Here is a 17,964-nt window from a genome sequence, read left to right as displayed (position 1 = left end):
AGGACCCCTGTTCTTCCATACAAGGAGCAGCAAGAGGCAGGTATGGACATCCCAGGCATGTTGGAACACACCTTCCTAAGTCTGATTGCAGAACTGGTGGCCTTCAGAGTCAACACTGGCCTCCAGATTCTGAAAATCTTGTTGTACTAGTATAATTAGGCAGCCGATCCCCCGGCAAACATCTCCTCCACGCCCCCCTGGGGAAGGCACCAGCTTTGGGCTGCCAGTCACGCCTCAGCACTGTCCTGGTTGCTACCCAGAGGGCCAGGATTAGCCTTAGAGGCTGCATGGCTTTTGTCTCCACTTCCTGAGCCTTCTTTCCCATCATTCAGCTATAGAGGGCGGTGCAGTCCCAACTCCCCAAGGGGAGATAGCCCCCCAGAGAAGGGGGTCTAAGGGCAGACTGTCGGGGGGAACACGGAGGACCCGCAGAGGAAGGCAGGTGGTAGTGCCAGCTGCCCAGAGCCCAGGGGCGAAGGGCCATGTCTGCACGGGCTCGCCGAGTGCCCGCTGCCCCAGGCACTGTCCTCGTGCTGGACCCAGCAGTGAGCAGCCTGCCATGGCCCCTCGCCAGAGCGCAGACAGGATGGGTGGACAGGCAGACAGGGCTGGCGAGAGGCAGAGGGGGAAGCAGCTTCTGTGTGCTGCGGGGTCAGGTTGCTGCCTGCTGAGGCGAGGACAGCGAGAGGCCAGCGTGGTCAGAGTATAGTGAGCAAAGGGAAGTGACAGAGCCACACCCTGCAGGGCCTTCTGTCCTGTTTTGTGCCTTTCTCGGGGTCGTCGTCCACGTGGCGCCTCAGTTCTCCACTTCCCTCAGAGGCGAAGGGCTTTCATGTGTGCACGAGTTACTTCCAGACATCTGAGTTAAAGACTGGACAGATTTTCCTGCTTCTCTGCAGAACTCGGAAACTCGGGCCCTCCAAGGAACGGCCCATATGGCCCTAGGGCCTCTGAGTTTGTAGCCCTCTGTTTCACTTGCTGGTGTGGATATGGCCTCACGCAGAATGGCACTACGGGGTGGTGGTCCAGGCTGCGGCCCCAGCACCTCTGCCAGCCACTCTGTGCCCTCGGCGTGTGGCATCCTCTCTGTGCCTCAGTGTCCTCGTCTCTAAAATGGGCCCAAGGAGAGGTGCTCCAGCAGCCTGGCTCCCTGAGGACAGTCTCCGGGTTTGCCCATCGTCCTGCTGTGATTTTTAGTTGCACTCTCAGATGCCTTCCGGTTTGCACAGGAGTTAAAAGGTCGCCCAAGTCACAGCCCCGCCCTGTTGAGGAGTGTTGTAGCTCTGATTGTATTTGCTTAAGTGTATTGTTATTTTGCATCAGTGGTTATCAGACATCAGGGCAGCCCTGGGAGCAGGGCCCAGGAAGCTCCAACTTCAACAAGCCCTAGGGGCTTTGCCAGGCCCCACATGGAGAAACAGAGATTTCCAGGAAAGTGAGTCTGGCCTGCTCCAAGAGAGCCTAGCAGATGAGCAGACCTGGTAGAGTCCCTGCCCAGGCCAGCCGAGCATGCAGCCTCAAGCCACCAGGTCTGCCCCGGGCATCCCAAGAGCAACTTAGAGTAGAGCCCTCAGAGAGGATTCCAGGCACAGTATCGCCTGGCCCATCTGAGAGGGAGGAGCCTCGTGTGGCCTGAGGCCTAGAAGGCAGGACCTGTAAGTGTCTGCCTCCCTGGCCTGGCCTGGCACTGCCTCCCCAGCTCAGGGGACAGTGAGAAGGGCTTTGAGAATGGGAGTGGCCGGGAGGGTCACACAGCGTGGGGGGGACAGTGACCGGTGCGTGGGGCCTCCCCTCAGCCCTCCTCCCACCCCCTAGGTCAGCGCCAACGGTAACGTCCTACGCAGTGAGATTGTGGGCTCCATCAAGATGCGGGTCTTCCTGTCGGGCATGCCTGAGCTGCGCCTGGGCCTCAACGACAAGGTTCTCTTCGACAACACGGGCCGTGAGTATGCCACCGGGGCCCAGGTTTCACCCCTGGGGCAGCTGAGGGACTGTTCATCTGCGTGATGAACAAGTTCATCTCAAGCACTTGGCTTAGAAACATTTTCACGTTGTTTACAAGACAACTGTGAAAACGAATAAACTAACACCTGGACTTGGAGGACATGGGAGAGTGAAAATCCTCAAGTCAAGCCCCCTTGTTGCTCCGAGGGCCAGAGGTGCAGGTGAGTACCTTAGCTGCCAAAGCGCGTGGAGCATCATGCCACAGGTCCTCACCTCCACCTACTGGAAGGTACCACGGGGCTCGCTCTCCCCTCCCGGGCCCAGTTTCTGCCCTCACCTCTGGCGTTGGGTCTGGGCTGTTCAAAAGCCACACACAGTGGTTCGAGCATGCGCTGTCTGGCCTGGATGTAGCACTTCCCATGGTGGGGCATGGCTAGAGCGGCCTCAGGAGCCCAGGGTGGCTGGGGCTCCGTGTTTGCAAACTGGACCACCAACCTCCCCGCCAACCACACGTCCACCGGCGGCCGGAGCAGTGGCGCGTGTTGTCATAGTTACGTCTGCAGCATCGCTAGTGAGGGCCTCTCTGACGTTAGCCCATCAGAGCAGCTGCGCTCTCAGGACTGAGCTCAACCCACACAGCCACTCTGGGCTGGGAAACCAAGACAGGACCCCAGGGATGACAGGACCGGGGCCCTCAGGGGGCCCCAAGTCATCACCGAGCACCCCCAGTGGGGTCTGTTAATCATTCAGCAAACATGTCCCAGGCAGCAGCCCTGGCTGGGGACTCAGTGTGAACTAGGCCTACTAGCCCTGCCCTCAGCCCAATCTTGGGACGTGATGGGGCTTCCAGGGGGGTGAGGAGAGATGGGGCGTGGCTGCCTCAGAAGCCGGCCCCCTTGGTGTTCGTGGCCAAGATACTCTCACAGATTTGGGGGCAGCTCTGCTCTGCTCTGTCAGGAGTGGACCCCAGACAGTGGGAGCATTGCTGAGAGAGTGGCCTGGGGGGCCTAGGGACTGTCCCGCCCTCACCCCCACCTCCCCTCAGGTGGCAAAAGCAAGTCCGTGGAGCTGGAGGACGTGAAGTTCCACCAGTGTGTGCGGCTCTCTCGCTTTGAGAACGACCGCACCATCTCCTTCATCCCACCTGATGGCGAGTTCGAGCTCATGTCCTACCGCCTCAACACCCATGTGAGTGCACCAGCCGCCAGCCAAGAGGGCCCCCAGGCCCCCGCCCCTGCTCCTCCCCTGGGGCAGCCTCCCTCCTCTTCCCTGCTGGCTGGGAGCCGTCCCCGTCCCAGCGAGTCTCACGTCTGTGAGGTGATGCCCAGGATGGGCACGGCTCCCCACGAGCAGCCTGGGCTCCCAGGAGCCTGTTTGACAATGCAAGGCTCTGAACTTTCTGAACTGAGGGGCCTTTGGCACCACTGCCCCTTTCCCAGGCATCCCCACCAGGGCGTCCTCGGTGATGTTTCCTGCGTTTTCTCTGATGCTCTGACCCATCCTGGCACCAGCTGTGGAGCCCCGAGCAGCAGTGTGCTGGGCTCACACCTGGCCCAGTGGTCCCTTGCCCTCAGTTTCCCCTCTGTGAAACAGGGCTTTGTAAAACGACTGGTTGTGAGCGCCATCTTCACTCTCCCCGACAGGTCAAGCCCTTGATCTGGATCGAGTCCGTGATTGAAAAGCATTCCCACAGCCGCATCGAGTACATGATCAAGGTGCGTGTGCGTCCTGCACGCAGCGTCAGCCGGGCGTGCGGGCCGTAAGAGGGGGGATTTGGGCTTCCCCGCCTGGTGCAGGCCTTCTGGTATCTCTGGCCTGTCCGGGGCCTTTGGCACAGGGTCCTAACCCAGGACTGGGGGCACGCTGGGGCTCTGTGACACCTGCCCAGGGCGTGAGGCCTGTGGCTGTCATCCGTGCTGCCTCACTGTGAGCTCATGCACAGCATGGGCCTTGGGCACAGAGAGGACACACTGCCCAGGTCTTGTGTGCGGCCACCGTGGCAGTGGCCTGTGACCAAGTGTCCAGGTGAGCACTCCTGCCACTCAGTCACCTCGTCTAGCCCAGGCCAGCCCTGGTCACACAGACGTTTTCCCTGGAGGCCAGGGCCAGAGGGAGGGATCGGGAGTCCCAAAGGCCAAGGGGACAGGAGGGCAGAGACTGACCGTCCGGAGTTGAGCTTAAGGCAAACCTCAGGGGGTGGGAAGAGGGCGTGGGGGTCAGCTTGGTGCTGGGGGGGGAACTCCCAGAGGCCAGGCCAAGGGGCATGTGGCCCTTGTGGGAGCAGGCTGGGTGGGAGCCAGGCTGTCTCACCTTCGCCCGCCACAACCTTGGCCACATCGGCCTCGTCTCCAGGCCAAGAGCCAGTTCAAGCGGCGGTCAACAGCCAACAACGTGGAGATCCACATCCCCGTGCCCAACGATGCTGACTCACCCAAGTTCAAGACGACAGTGGGGAGCGTCAAGTGGGTCCCCGAGAACAGTGAGATTGTGTGGTCCATCAAGTCCTTCCCGGTGAGCACCCTTCTCGGCGGGGCACCGCCTCCAGACAGGCGTGGGCAGAGGCCGGCTCGGCTCAGCCTGGCTGGGGCAGGGGCGGGGCCGGGGCCCAGGGTAGGGGGGCACTCCACCTTCCTCTTGTGTGTGAACCGGCCTGTCTTCAGAGTCACGGCAGGGTTCCCTCTCTCCCTCCTTCTTTCTCCCTCTGACACTCCTGTTTAGAACTCAGCTTCCCTCCTGGGGAACAGACCGCCTTGGGGCCAGAGCCTCACGGGAATCCAGCACCAGCTCCAGGAAGGTAGAGCACTTCCTGCCCCGGCCCACAGGCTGGTAGAGCCACCTGGCTTGTGTTCAGGATTTGGAGCACTTGAGTCTGGGTTTGTGGGAAGAGTGCCCTGGGACTGGAAGATGGGTACGCGGCTGTGCCGACTCAGGGTGCGGCCCGTTGCCATCCTCATGATAAACAAGGTGGAGCATCTTTTCCATGTCTCAGAGGACTGTTTGTGCTTCTTTCTCTGGAAACTGTCGTAGCTGTCTCTTGCTCACTTCTCTATCAAGTTTGCTCATTTTCTTCTTAGTTTCCAAAAGCTGTTTACACATGGGCAAGATTAGTACCTTTTCTTTGATATCATTTGCAAATGGTATTTCTCAGTGTTTGGTGTTTGTCTTTTGACTTTGTTTCTGGTGTTTTTTGCTGTGTAAACTTTTTGATTGCTTCTTCTTTTAATTGTTGTTTAATGTAGTCACATTTCTCAGTCTTTTTCTTGTATTGTGTTTGGAATTTAAGTCATGATTTGAAAGGCTTCCCCATTCCAGGCTATAAAGCAATTCACCCATGTTTGCTTCTAGAACGAGGACAGTAGTATTTTTTACCTTAGACTTTAGGTCCTTTTGGAGCACAGTCTGGTAAATGGGTGACATACAGATCCAACTTTATCTTTTCCCACATGGCTATCCAGTTTCCTAACATCATTTACTAAAAAGTCCCATCTTTTCCCCAGTGGTTTGAAATGCCGTGTTTTTCAAAAATCAAATTTTCATGCGGCATTAGGTCTCTTTCTGAGTATCCTCTTGTCTGTCTCTCCATGCCGCAAAGCCACATTTTAACTTTATGTTTTAACATCTGGTAGGGCCAACCCTACCCCCACTGTCGTAACTCCCCACAACCCCACTGCTTGTCTGTTTCCTGGCAACTCTTGCTTGTTTCATTTTTCTTATAAATTTTAGAATCAGTTTGTTTGCACTAAATTTGTAAGTTAATTGGGAAGGATTAACACCTTTTTGAGGCCGAATTATCCTATCAATAGCCTTGTCCCAGTCTCACCTTTGTGCCTTTTGGGAATGTTTTAATGCTTACCTTATATATACCTCATATGGCCTTTCCCATTGTTTTTAAAGGTACTTTTATTTAAATATAACATGCAGAAAAGTAACAAGTGATATGTGCACAACTCAGTGAATTTCCTCAGAGTGAACACAACTGAACCGGATAAAAGCCACAGAACACTCCTTGCCTCCAGGACACCCCAAGGATCTCTTCTGGTTTTGCATATTTCTCATTAGGATAATTTTTAAGTTGATGTTTTGGTAAACGGCGTCTTCTCTTCCATTATATCTTACAACAGGTTGCTAACATTTGTATGGTAATTTTGTGTCCTGGTACCTTACTAAATTTTTTGTTTGTGGTAGTTTTTCTTTCAATTCTCATGGGTTTTTAGATATTCTTCCATACTGTTTGCAGCCAGATGCAGTTTCCCCTTTTCGTCTCCCATTCTTGGGCACCTTATGGCTTCTGGCGTCTCACTGCTTCACTTGCTGTCGCCATTGCCTGTAAATGGCGGTGGAGAGAGCAGCCTCCTGGCTTTGCCCCCATCTGGAGCTGGCAGGGTTTCCCCTCTTAAGTGTGTTGCTGCTTTGGGCTACAATTCACTTCAGTCCTACTTTACTGTTTTTTTTTTTTAATATTTATTTTTTTTTATTTGGTTGCGCAGGGTCTTAGTTGTGGCAGGCGGGGTCCTTAGTTGCAGCACACGGGCTCCTTAGTTGTGTCATGCGAACTCTTAGTTGCTGCGTGCGAACTGTTAGTTGCTGCATGCGTGTGGGATCTAGTTCCCTGACCAGGGATCAAACCCGGGCCCCCTGCATTGGGAGCACAGAGTCCTAACCACTGTGCCACCAGGGAAGTCCCCTTTACTGTGTTTTTAACACAAATGGCCAGCGAATTTACCCAAACGCCTCTTCAGTGTCTGTAAGTTCCTATATTAATATAGGATGGATCTTGAACCATCCATGCATTCTGGCAAGCTCCACTTGATCATGATCTATTTTCTCTTTAATGTGCTATTAATCCTGTTGGTTAACATTGTATGTAGGATTTTTACATTGAGATTCATAACTGAGATTGATTTTTTTTTTGGTACAGTCTCTATCAGGTATCAATATTGTACCCATTTCATTATTTTTTTGTCTCCCTTTTCCATGATGCAGAACAGTTTTAAGTAGCCTTGAGATTGTCTCGCCTTGAGAGGATTGGTAGAATTTGGCTGTGTGACCATCTGTATCTCTGTTACTTTCTCTAACTCATCTGTGGAAATTAGACCATTTAGAGTTTCTATTTCTGTTGGAGTCAGTTTAGGTAAATTGTATTTTTCTACAAAATTATCCACCCTAACCAGGTTTTCAAATTTGTCTACACAGAGTTGTAGAAAATTGGTGTCTTTTTTTCCCCTTCTCTTATGACAATTACTTCTCCCTTGTTATATCTTATTTTGCGTACTTGTGCCTTCTTTTTTCCTTGATAAGGTTACCTGGTGGTTTGCGTATTTTTTTTCCAGATTCACTTTTTAGTTTATTTGTTGTAATAGTTTTCAGTTTTATAAGTGTTTAATTTTAGTTTCTTCATCCTTTCTTTGCTCTAGTTTTCAAGTTATGTATTTTAATTTGATTATTTTGTTTTAAAATTTGTATTGATATAAATGAATATTTAAGCCACAAATGTTCCTCTGAACCCTGCCTTAGCTGTATAGCCCATAGATCTTGCATGTAATATTTGATATTATCTAGAAATTCTGTAATTGAATGGAGAGTGTTTTTTTGTTTAGTTTTGTTTTGTTTGAATTTCCTGGTCAAGGGGTTTTTTCCATTTTGTCTTCACTATAAATTTGGTGCTTTGAGACCAGAGAATGTTATTCATGCTGTTTCTACTTTTAGAATTTATTGAAGTGTTCATTGTACACTAATAGAAGGTCAAAGTTTGTGAATATCCCATATGTAGTTGAGAAGAAGATAGGGCCTCTGTTATTGGGGTAGAGAATTTGACACATGTGCCATGAGGTCTGCCATGATGCCATGACAGCATCAGTCAGACAGAGAGCTGGGCCAGCTCTGCCTTCCTCTGGTTCTCTTCTCCTCTTTTGTAGCATCTGCTTAACAAAAGTTGCTGCCATGTTATTTGGTGCATAGATACTCCTATCTATTGTATCCTCCCTATGGATCATAAGAATAGCCTTTAGGATTGTGGACTATCGTCCTCTGCACCTGTCATTCTTTGCCCTGAATTCTCTGCTGTGGCAGCAGCCCTGCTCTGTTTTGTTTGACTTTGGCTGGCATGCCTTCACCCATTCTTTCTACTGGTTTAGCCTTTCTCACTCTGCTTTTACAGTGTGGAGTTGGGTTTTGGTCTGTGAGCCAACCTCTAAGTCTTTGCCATTAATAGGAGAAGTAAACCCATTTACATGGACATGACTGACACAAGGTAGGCTTGCAGACTTCCACCACCCCCCAGAGAGGGCCTGCCTCTCTGCATATTGTTTTGCTTTCATTTTCCACTTTGCTTTTTCTTTAATTACTACTCTTAACTTTTTTTTTTTTTTTTTTTTGGACTGCGTTTGGGTCTTCGTTGCTGCGTGCGGGCTTTCTCTAGTTGCAGCGAGCGGGGACTACTCTTTGTTGTGGTGCGCAGGCTTCTTGTTGCAGTAGCTTCTCTTGTTACGGAGCACAGGCTCTAGGCGCGTGGGCTTCAGTAGTTGCAGCATGCAGGCTCAATAGTTACGTAGGTACGTGGACCCTAGAGCACACAGGCTTCATCAGTTGTGGCTCGCGGGCTCTAGAGCGCAGGCTCAGTAGTTGTGGCGCACGGGCTTAGTTGCTCCACGGCATGTGGGATCTTCCCAGACCAGGGATCGAACCTGTGACCCCTGCATTGGCAGGCGGATTCTTAACCACTGCGCCACCAGGGAAGTCCCTCCACTTTGTTTTTATAAGGCTCAGATTTTTGGTCAGGTTATTGTTTCATACACAGGTTGATGGAGCTGATTTTATTCCTTTGCTGCCTGCTTCGTTTAGTGCTGAGACCACATAATTCTCCCCTCGTTGTCCCAGAATCTTCGCTCAGCACATAGCACCGAGTCAGGCAGAGTCCACATTCCTGCACTGATGAGCGGAGACTGACCACTCGCTTCATCCTGGGGAGGGGAGCATGAGCTCAGCCCTGGGGAGGCGTGGCTCTGCCCTGCCGTGCCCTGACCGAGGCATGCAGAAGTAGCTCTGGTCGGCAGTGACTCCTGTTGCCAGAGGCCTGGGGATCAAAACCCTCCATGTCCCACGTGTGACGAGAGCTGTGCTTCCCACCGCTCCCTGCTGTTCTGGGTGAGACTCACCGGGCGCTTGGACAACCAGGCCAGGACTCCTGACTCCTCGTGCCAAGAGGAGGGTTCCAGTCATTCCTGGCCCTGCTCCACGCCCCGTCTCTGGAGTCATTGCTCAGCTTCCAGGGCCAGAGCCACCCCCTTTGGGGGCAAGACCCGGGGCCAGCTCATCAGTCAGCCCCCGACCTTGGTCTCTTATTTTTGTTGCCTCTCCCTGTTCCCTTTTCTTCATTCTGACATGTCCTTCTTGCTTTCACACACCTTCCTGACACTGGGCTCTAGGGGTGTTCACCTGAACTCTGGCCTGGGCAGGTAGGGCCCTTGTCCCACGGCAGCCCACCTCTGCGCTGTGTGCGCTCGCTCTCCCTCTCTGTTCTTCCTTCCCAAGGCCTGTTGGTCTTATTTCCCTTGAAGCAGCTAGGCTTCTGTGCCTGGCAACTTGTGAAATTTTCTCTTCATCCTCAGAATTCAACAGTTTTCCCCAGCGGGGCTGGTGGGGGCAGCCCGTGAGGCCTGGAGGACAAGTATGAGTGTTTTGGAGAAGCCAAGGCACTGGGTAACTGCAGGCCACACAGGAAGGGGCTTGGTGGCCGAGCCAGCAGCCTGGCATTCTCCAGGGGCAGCCGTTGGCTGAGCTTGCCCAGAGCCTCAGCCTGACCACCTCCACCCTGGTGTTCTCCCCCAGGGCGGCAAGGAGTACCTGATGCGGGCCCACTTCGGCCTGCCCAGCGTGGAGGCGGAGGACAAGGAGGGCAAGCCCCCGATCAGTGTCAAGTTTGAGATCCCCTACTTCACTACCTCCGGCATCCAGGTACACGCGGCCAGGGCTGCCAGGGCCCCAGAGCAGACATGGACAGGCCCAGGGGGGCCTCACAGGGACTGGGACCAGGTGTCAGTCCAGGCTCACAGGGCTGCAGGTGACAGACATCAGTGCAACCAGTTAGAAAAGGGTGCTAATTGGCTTGTCCCGGGGCTCTGCGGTGCTCCCCGGCTCTGCCTGTCTCCAAGGGCAGCCCGGCCCTAATGGGAAGAGGCCCACAGTTGTCTACCCAGACCTGACCTGTGCTTGAGCTCCAAGCTCAGAGACGCATCCAGTCCCCAAAACTAGAGTTTGAGCCTCTAGCATCCACACACTTGCCACCATGGGACCCGTTTTCCTGGGCACCTCCGCAGAAAACCTGCATGGGGACGAGAACCCTGGACGGGACCCCTTCTCCAGGAATCTGCTGGAGGGCTGTGCCCGAGAGTGCACATCTGGCTCTTTGCCGCATCTTCTAGAAGTACCTCCACCCTCCCTCAGCCTTAGAGAGGTTCAGACAGATCAAGGCCCTTTGCCCCCTCCCTCGCCCTCCTGGTCACAGCCCGGCCCCGGGAGAAATGACGGAGGGGGGACCAGGAAGGGGGATGGGGGCGTGTACATGCTTAGGGCCCCGGTACCTGTGCCCCAGGTGCGCTACCTGAAGATCATCGAGAAGAGCGGTTACCAGGCCCTGCCGTGGGTTCGTTACATCACTCAGAACGGAGGTGCGTGCGGCCCACCCGTGGGGCAGGTCGGGGGGTGCTGAAAAGGTCCCTGGTGGGCATGCTGCTGTCTCCGGGGTGGTGCTCACGGAGCAGCCCGAGGGTCAGGGCAGGTGGGTCCAGGGTGCAGAGCAGACGACAGACGCCTCTTCCCCACTCCTAGATTACCAGCTCCGGACCCAGTGAGGGGCCATGGTGGCCAGCGCTCCCGGCCCGGCACCGGGGCTCCTGGTGGAAGCACCGGGAGGAAGCACCTGCCAAGCCTGCCGGAAGGAAGGGCTCCCCTGGACACCAGCCACCCTCCCGGCTCCACCCAGGGGCCCCTCCTCCTCCAGGTGCACCTGCTGTGCCGTCGCCACTCTCATCCCCCAAGTCCCTTTTCCCAGAAGAGGCGAATCTTCAAGAAGTCTCGTCTCTTTGCCCCCGAGTCAGTTTGAAGGGAAGGAAAGAAATCTTTCCCTCCAGAGTTCAAATACAGCCTTCTGTGCTGTTTAGCTCCTAGTCACAAAAAGATTGGGAAATGCTCGCCAGACCACTGTCTGGCCGGGCTGGCAGGGCCACCGTTTTGCTGCCGTTCTGTTGAATGTTGTAGGTTTATTGAGTGTTCCTGGATTTTTGTCTTGGTCCGTTGCTGTTTACGTGAACTTCACTGTCCACGCCTCCTGCCCCTCATCCTGAAGCGCTCAGGCAGCACTTAGCGAGGACAGAACCTCCCCATCCCTCTCCCTCCTCCCCAGCGAGGCTGACGCTGGGTCGCCTTCCCACATCAGGCCGGAACCTGGCACTTTGATCGGAGGCTGCAGGTTATGGCTGTTCCTTGGAGGCTCCTTGGCGTGGACGCATAGGCTTCAACAGAGGCGCCTTCTCAGGGCCAGCTTGTGCCACACGATGCTGTCACTCAGCCACATCAGTGTTTGTCCCACCAGGGGAGGTGGGGTCCAGGAAGGGCCCCCGGCCTCGGAGGGTGGGGCGCACGGGTCATCCACATCCGTGCTTGGACACCACCCCCTTCAACCCTGTCTGTGTTTGTGTCACGAGTACATTAAATTCCGCCAATTAAACATGCTGCCTGCCTTCCGTCTGATACAGCGTGGTGCTGACTCCCCCTGGATGACCGGGGGAGGTGCAGGCTCACGCCAACCTACGTGTGGCTCCGTGTGGTGTCACCAGCTCCCAGTGCCCTACATCCCCCAGGGAAGGCGGGAACAGGCAGTGGGGCGGCAGAGCCATTGCACTGGGCCACCAGGGCCACCCCTTCTAGGGGGGCCACACAGAGGAGAGCACATGAGCAAAATGTATCCCTCTCACCTGAGATGACTGTTACAACCCCCAACCCTCAGATCACCAGCAGTTTGCCCCCATCCCTCCCCAGCCCAGTGGTCTTCCTTAGAGTGTGGTCCTGGTACCAGCAACATCAACGTCCCCTTCGAGCTCACTACAAATGCAGGTTCACAGACCCACCCTGACCTGCTGAGGCAGAGTCTCGGGATGGGGCCCAGGAGACCAGTTAACAGGCTCTACATGTGATTCGTGCACGCACTGGAGTCTGAGAACCGCTGCCTGGTCCATAGAGGGGATCATGGTGGGCACATGGGCAGGAGGAGCTTGTCTTCCCACTGCAGGTGCCTGCACCCACTGTCCCTCCAACGCTGGTGGCCCTGCCTGGCCCACACCCTCTTGCCTTCAAGGGCTGTGTCGTCTTCTCCCTCTCCCATATCACCCAGCTCCTCCTTGGAGGTCTAGTGGGCATCAGCCTGAGTGGAATCTTGGCCTTCTACTGCGTGGAGTAAAGGACGTTGCCCTGGCCCAGGGCTCAGGCCAAAGCCCTTGCAGGTACCCTTAATGCCCCACCCCTCACTCTCATGCCCACATCTGCAGCAAGCCCTGGTGGCCTCCCTCCAGAAGACCCTGGGGGGGCCACAATATACAAAGAGACAATGACCAGAATTTTCCAAAATTAAACATTTTAAATGTAAAATCTTTACATTCTCAGATTCAGGAAACCAGTGAGCCCAAATCAGGATAAACAAACCTAAGTCTAAAACTAAAAAACATCACAGTCAAAATGCAGAACATTAGAGACTCAGTGAAGATCATAAAAAGCAATGCAAAGAAGATAAAAACACACAACACACACACAAAAGAAAAAAGCAATTAGGCTGAGAGCTGGTTTCACAACTGCAAGAATGGAAGTCAGAAGATAAAGAATAGGCTCAAATTGCTGAGAGAAGATGACTAATCTGTGATGACCGATTCTGTGCCCAGCAAAAGAACAAAATTAGAAGTTTAACAATAGCAGACCCTCACGAAGCAACTTGGCGTACAACAAGAAGGAGATTCAGGACTTCCCTGGTGGCTCAGTGGTTAAGAATCTGCCTGCCAATGCAGGGGACACGGGTTTGAGCCCTGGTCTGGGATGATCCCACATGCTGCGGAGCAACTAAGCCCATGCGCCACAACTACTGAATCCTGCGTGCTGCAACTACTGAAGCCCATGCACCTAGAGCCCGTGCTCGACAACAAGAGAAACCACCACAAAATGAGAAGCCTGCGCACCGCAACAAAGAGTAGCCACCCACTCTCCACAACTAGAGAAAGCCCGTGTACAGCAACGAAGACCCAACACCGCCAACAAAAAAAAAAAAAAAAAAAAAGGATTCAATGCAGGAGGAAGGAAAGAGACTTGAGGAGGATTGCTGAAAAAGCTTGGAAAACATTGGGAATATCTAAACTATCAATGACTGTATAAAGCAGTGGTAATGATGAGTTAGTAATGTCTGAGTAGTAACATAAGGTACAACTAAAATTCTGGACAGCATCCTGCAAAATAGGCAGTTGGCATCGATACCTCCCAAGGTCTTTATACTGTTTGGGAAGAAGATGGACTAAAGTCTAAAAAAGCTATATCTTGTATAACTTCCAAACCAGTGGTTGGGAAACGGTTTAAAGAAAATTTTAACAAACCAACAGGAAAGGAGAGAGGAGCATGAAAAAGCGGGATAAATACAAGGTGTCCTAAGAATCTTTTAATAATAACACTTAAAACTGCACAACTTTTCATACTGTGCCATAGAAACCACAAAATAAGATTGTAGAAATAAATCCAAATGTTAGGAATCACAATAAATGTAAACGAAGCAAACCTGCTAGTTTAAGATACAAAATCCAGCTATATCCTGTTTGTGAAATATACACCTGAAATATAAGTACACAACACAGTTAAAAGGAAAATAATGCTAACCAATACCAAAATAAACCTCATGTAGTTATATTAATATCAGACCAAATAGACTTCAGGCCAAAAAAAAAAAAAAAAGTGTACTAGACCCTGAAACACTTTTCACAAATTCCCAAGAATTCTTGGTATTAGAGTCCACATTCTCTAAGGAATTCTCAAGAGAATTGAGTTAGAATTCAACAACAAATGAATTTCTTTAAAATATTTACAAATATAATTAGTTTTCTTTTTTTTCTCCAAATTAGCAAAGTTTTACTTCAATGTTATGTTTGCTCATAAAAATGACTCTAAAAAGCCGATATGCAAGAGGCTGACATGCTGTGGTCTAAAGGCAACGTCGAGGCCACTGAGAATATCCCTCAGACAAGAGGCTCTGCTCAAAATCTCCCCCACCTGGGGTGAGGGCAGCAGGAGGGGGGTCTGGGACAGAGGGATAAATACATCGTCTTAGCTCTGCCATCAGGGCTGGCAGCCCGGGACCCCAAGCTGGTCAATCAGAGGTCGACTGCTTGGAGCTTCCAAAGCTGCCCGAATGTTTGGGTGTTTTGGGGAAATGCTGAGGCTTTGGAAGGGCCCTCGGCCAGCCCCCTCCTCCTACTCCAGCCCCGGGGAGAGCGCAACTCCCTGCTGGCTGGGCCTGCTGTACCCTGGGGTCGAGGCAGCCCCTCACCCAGCAGCCCCTGCCAAGAGGGGGTGGGGAAGGGCATCTCCAGTGAGGCCCAGACAGGAATCTGCCCTAAAGGTGGCTGACAGCGGCCCACCTCTAACAGAGCCCTGCTCCCAAAGGGGCCCCTTGGGGACCAGCCCAGTGCCTCCCAGGCACGGGCAGGCCAGGCTGAACCCGGCCGCAGTAGGAGATGTGGGGAAGAGTGGTGTTAACAGACAACAGCAGGAGGGGTGGGTGCGGACAGGGCATGGTGAGTGTGGGGCGGAGCCAGCGGCCCGGGCCCGCCCATCAGAAGGCGAAGGAGCGCTCCTTGGGGTGGCCCACGCTGTCCAGGTTGGGCAGGCAGGCGTACTGGATCATGCACGGGGGTCCGCACATCAGCACAGGGGCCAAAGGTGGTCCCGGATCATCTCCTCGTTCAGGAAGCCCTGGCTGTAGTCCCAGGCTTCAGGGGCTCTGTCCACCGTGTACCAGAGCTTGAAGCACTCAGAATGATCATTCCTCAGTTCCTCCAGCTCCGGCCGCAGCAGGAGGTCCTTCTCAGTCTGGTTGGCAAAGCGCAGGTGGCACACAGAGTGATCATCCGTGTCTTTCATGATGGCGCAGATCACCTGCAGCATTGGGGTGATGCCCGTTCCTCCCGCAAACATGCCCACAGACTTCACTGTCTTGATGACAGGGTTGGATTTCTTGTCCGCACAGATGGAAAACTTTCCTTTGCCCTGGTAGACCAGCAGCCCATTTGGGCCTCGGAACTCAATGGTGCCTCCAATCTTCATGCTTTACAGGTACTGGGACATCTTCCCTCCAGCGGGAAACTTGGGGTCGGTGTCTTTGAAGTAAACCTTGATGGCCAGGTCCACAAAGCCCTTGTCATCACTGGAGACGGGCGTGTAGGGCCAAATGACCAGGTTCCCATCGATTCAAGCCGAGAGGTAGATGTGCTAGCCCTACGGGGAGGCCCAGGATGTGCTGGGGTGACAGTAGAGCAAAGTGGAACCTTCAGGTGTCAAGGCTGATGACCTCCTTGTCAATCAGCCGCAGCAGGTACTTGATGTCCGGGTTCTCCAGGGTGATGGCTGGGGTGGAGCTTTGGAACAGCTTCATGAGCAGGCTGTACAGGAACCAGACTGGGGAGAGGGCCACGTGGCCCAACGTGCTCAGCCGGGCCCCCGTGGTGGCTCCCCTCTGCTCTAGCTCCGCTGCTGCCACCAAGACCAACACGCCCCGGTCCTGCCCCCCCACCCGCCATGTCACTGAGCCCAAATATAGTTTTGTTTTTTGTTTTTTTAATTTTATTTATTTATTTTTGGCTGTGTTGGGTCTTCGTTTCTGTGCGAGGGCTTTCTCTAGTTGCGGCGAGCGGGGGCCACTCTTCATCGCCGTGCACTGGCCTCTCACTGTCGCGGCCTCTCCCGTTGCGGAGCACAGGCTCAGTAGGTGTGGCTCACGGGCCCAGTTGCTCCGCGGCATGTGGGATCCTCCCAGACCAGGGCTCGAACCCGTGTCCCCTGCATCGGCAGGCAGACTCTCAACCACTGCACCACCAGGGAAGCCCCCAAATATAGTTTTTAAGAACACTTCTAAATTACCATGTGTAATTAAAGAAGAAAATGTAATGGAAATTAGAAAATACCAGTGATTTTGTTTTTAATCTGGATGCAGGTTACATGAGTGTTCTCACTTTTGAAAATTCATCAAGCATTTATGATTGCTCACTCTTCTGTATATATGTTACACTTCAGTAAAATTTATAAAGAAAAAAAAGACAACAAATCTGTAAAGCAGCTGGGGGTGGAAAACACATTAACTTCAAAAGTGTGACAAGGTAAACAGCCTACTTTTCATCAGCAATAAAGGAAGCCAGATGAAAGCAAAATGACATTTTCAATGTGCTGAAAGAAAACTGCCAACCCAACAAAAATATTTCAAGAATGAGGTTGAAATAAAAACTTTTTCAGACAAAGCCCGTAAGAGTTTGCCAGTAGCCAACTCACACTAAAGAAAATTCTAAATTATATTACTTTGGGCAAAAAGAAAGTGATCCCAGATGGAAGGTCAAGATGTAAGAAGGAATAAAGAATAAAGAAGGAGTAAATACATGGGAAAACCTAAACAAACATAGGTTGCATAAAACAATAATAATGTTTCCTGGAGTTAAAAAAAATGATAGATTAAAATGTACAACAGAAAAAAAAAAGTCCTCAGGGAGTAAATGGAGTTAAAGTGTTCCAAGTCCACGATTGTGTGGGACAAAAGTAAAAAACATCGATGAAATCTGCATTTTGGTAAGCATGCATTATAACTTCTAAAGGAATCACTACAATAATAAAAGCAGAATTGTAACTTCCAGATGTTCAGAGGGAAGACAATGATTTTTTTAAAAAGCCACAGACAACCTAAAAGGAGGCCAGAGAGGCCAGAGGGGGTATAAAAAGGAACATAGAAAGGGTAAAAATAAGTAAATTAATAGGGTAGATTTAAATCTAGATTTAAGTGTGATATCAATTATTACATTAAATGTAAATGGAGTATACACTCCAGCTAAAGGTCAGTTTGTCAAACTGGATCTTTAAAAATTTCAACTCTATGTTATAAGAGACATAAAAACCATTAAAATACAGAAAGTTAAAAAAATAACAGGATGGGGACTTCCCTGGTGGCACAGTGGTTAAGAATCTGCCTGACAATGCAGGGTACATGGGTTCGAGCCCTGGTCCGGGAAGATCCCACATGCCGCAGAGCAACAGCCCATGCGCCACAACTACTGAGCCTGCGTGCTGCAACTACTGAAGCCCGCGAGCCTAGAGCCCGTGCACTGCAACGAAGAGTAGCCCCTGCTCACCACAACCAGAGAAAGCCTACGTGCAGCAACGAAGACCCAACGCAGCCAAAGATAAAATTAATTAATTAACTAATTAATTTTTTAAAATGTACAACAGATGGGGAAAATAACCATAGAAATACCATAAGAAAGCTGGAATGGTTATATTAATATTAGACAACATATGCTTTAAGGCGAAATCATTGCTGGAGATAAAGCGGGACATATTATAATAATAATAAAAGATTCATCAGGAAGATAAAAATATTTTTAATTTGTGTGACCCTAATAACATGGCCTCAAAATACATACAGCAAAATTTGACACAACTACCAGGAGAGATAGTTAAATCCACAGTAATAATGAGCAATTTAAATTCATCTCTCTCAGCAGTTGATAGAACAAATAAACCAAAAAAGTCAGTAAAGATACAGAATATTTGAACTATACAATTAATAAATTTGACCTAATGGGCCTGTATATGTAGAACATTGTATTCAGCAACTACAAAATACATTTTTCTTTGAAGCACACACTGGGTTATAAAGCAAGATTGAAGGAAATAGTCCCTTTACCAAAACGTTATTTAGTTAGGAATCAATTTTAAAACAATAATAAGAAAAATCTC

General features: G+C 51.5%; 1 protein-coding gene and 1 pseudogene across 2 annotated transcripts in view; one reads left to right on the top strand and one right to left on the bottom strand.

Annotated features, from left to right (window-relative positions):
• The window catches only part of AP1M1 (adaptor related protein complex 1 subunit mu 1), a 30,062-nt gene extending 18,381 nt beyond the window's left edge, over positions 1-11,681 (top strand). For both annotated transcript variants that reach the window (XM_007183588.3, XM_007183587.3), the window contains 7 exons: positions 1,816-1,942; positions 2,990-3,132; positions 3,588-3,659; positions 4,297-4,455; positions 9,772-9,897; positions 10,535-10,610; positions 10,771-11,681. In XM_007183588.3, the coding sequence (XP_007183650.2) occupies positions 1,816-1,942; positions 2,990-3,132; positions 3,588-3,659; positions 4,297-4,455; positions 9,772-9,897; positions 10,535-10,610; positions 10,771-10,793 (726 nt within the window). In that variant the 3' untranslated portion in view covers positions 10,794-11,681. The remainder of the gene's footprint in view (positions 1-1,815; positions 1,943-2,989; positions 3,133-3,587; positions 3,660-4,296; positions 4,456-9,771; positions 9,898-10,534; positions 10,611-10,770) is intronic.
• Positions 11,682-14,800: 3,119 nt separating this feature from the next.
• Positions 14,801-15,679, bottom strand: LOC103006297 (NADH-cytochrome b5 reductase 3-like; annotated as a pseudogene).
• Between the last annotated feature and the right edge of the window lie 2,285 nt (positions 15,680-17,964).

Source organism: Balaenoptera acutorostrata, chromosome 2 (assembly GCF_949987535.1).
Source record: "Balaenoptera acutorostrata chromosome 2, mBalAcu1.1, whole genome shotgun sequence".
Lineage (NCBI taxonomy): Eukaryota > Metazoa > Chordata > Mammalia > Artiodactyla > Balaenopteridae > Balaenoptera > Balaenoptera acutorostrata.
Note: the sequence above shows the minus strand (reverse complement) of the source record. Positions and strands in the feature narration are given on the sequence as shown.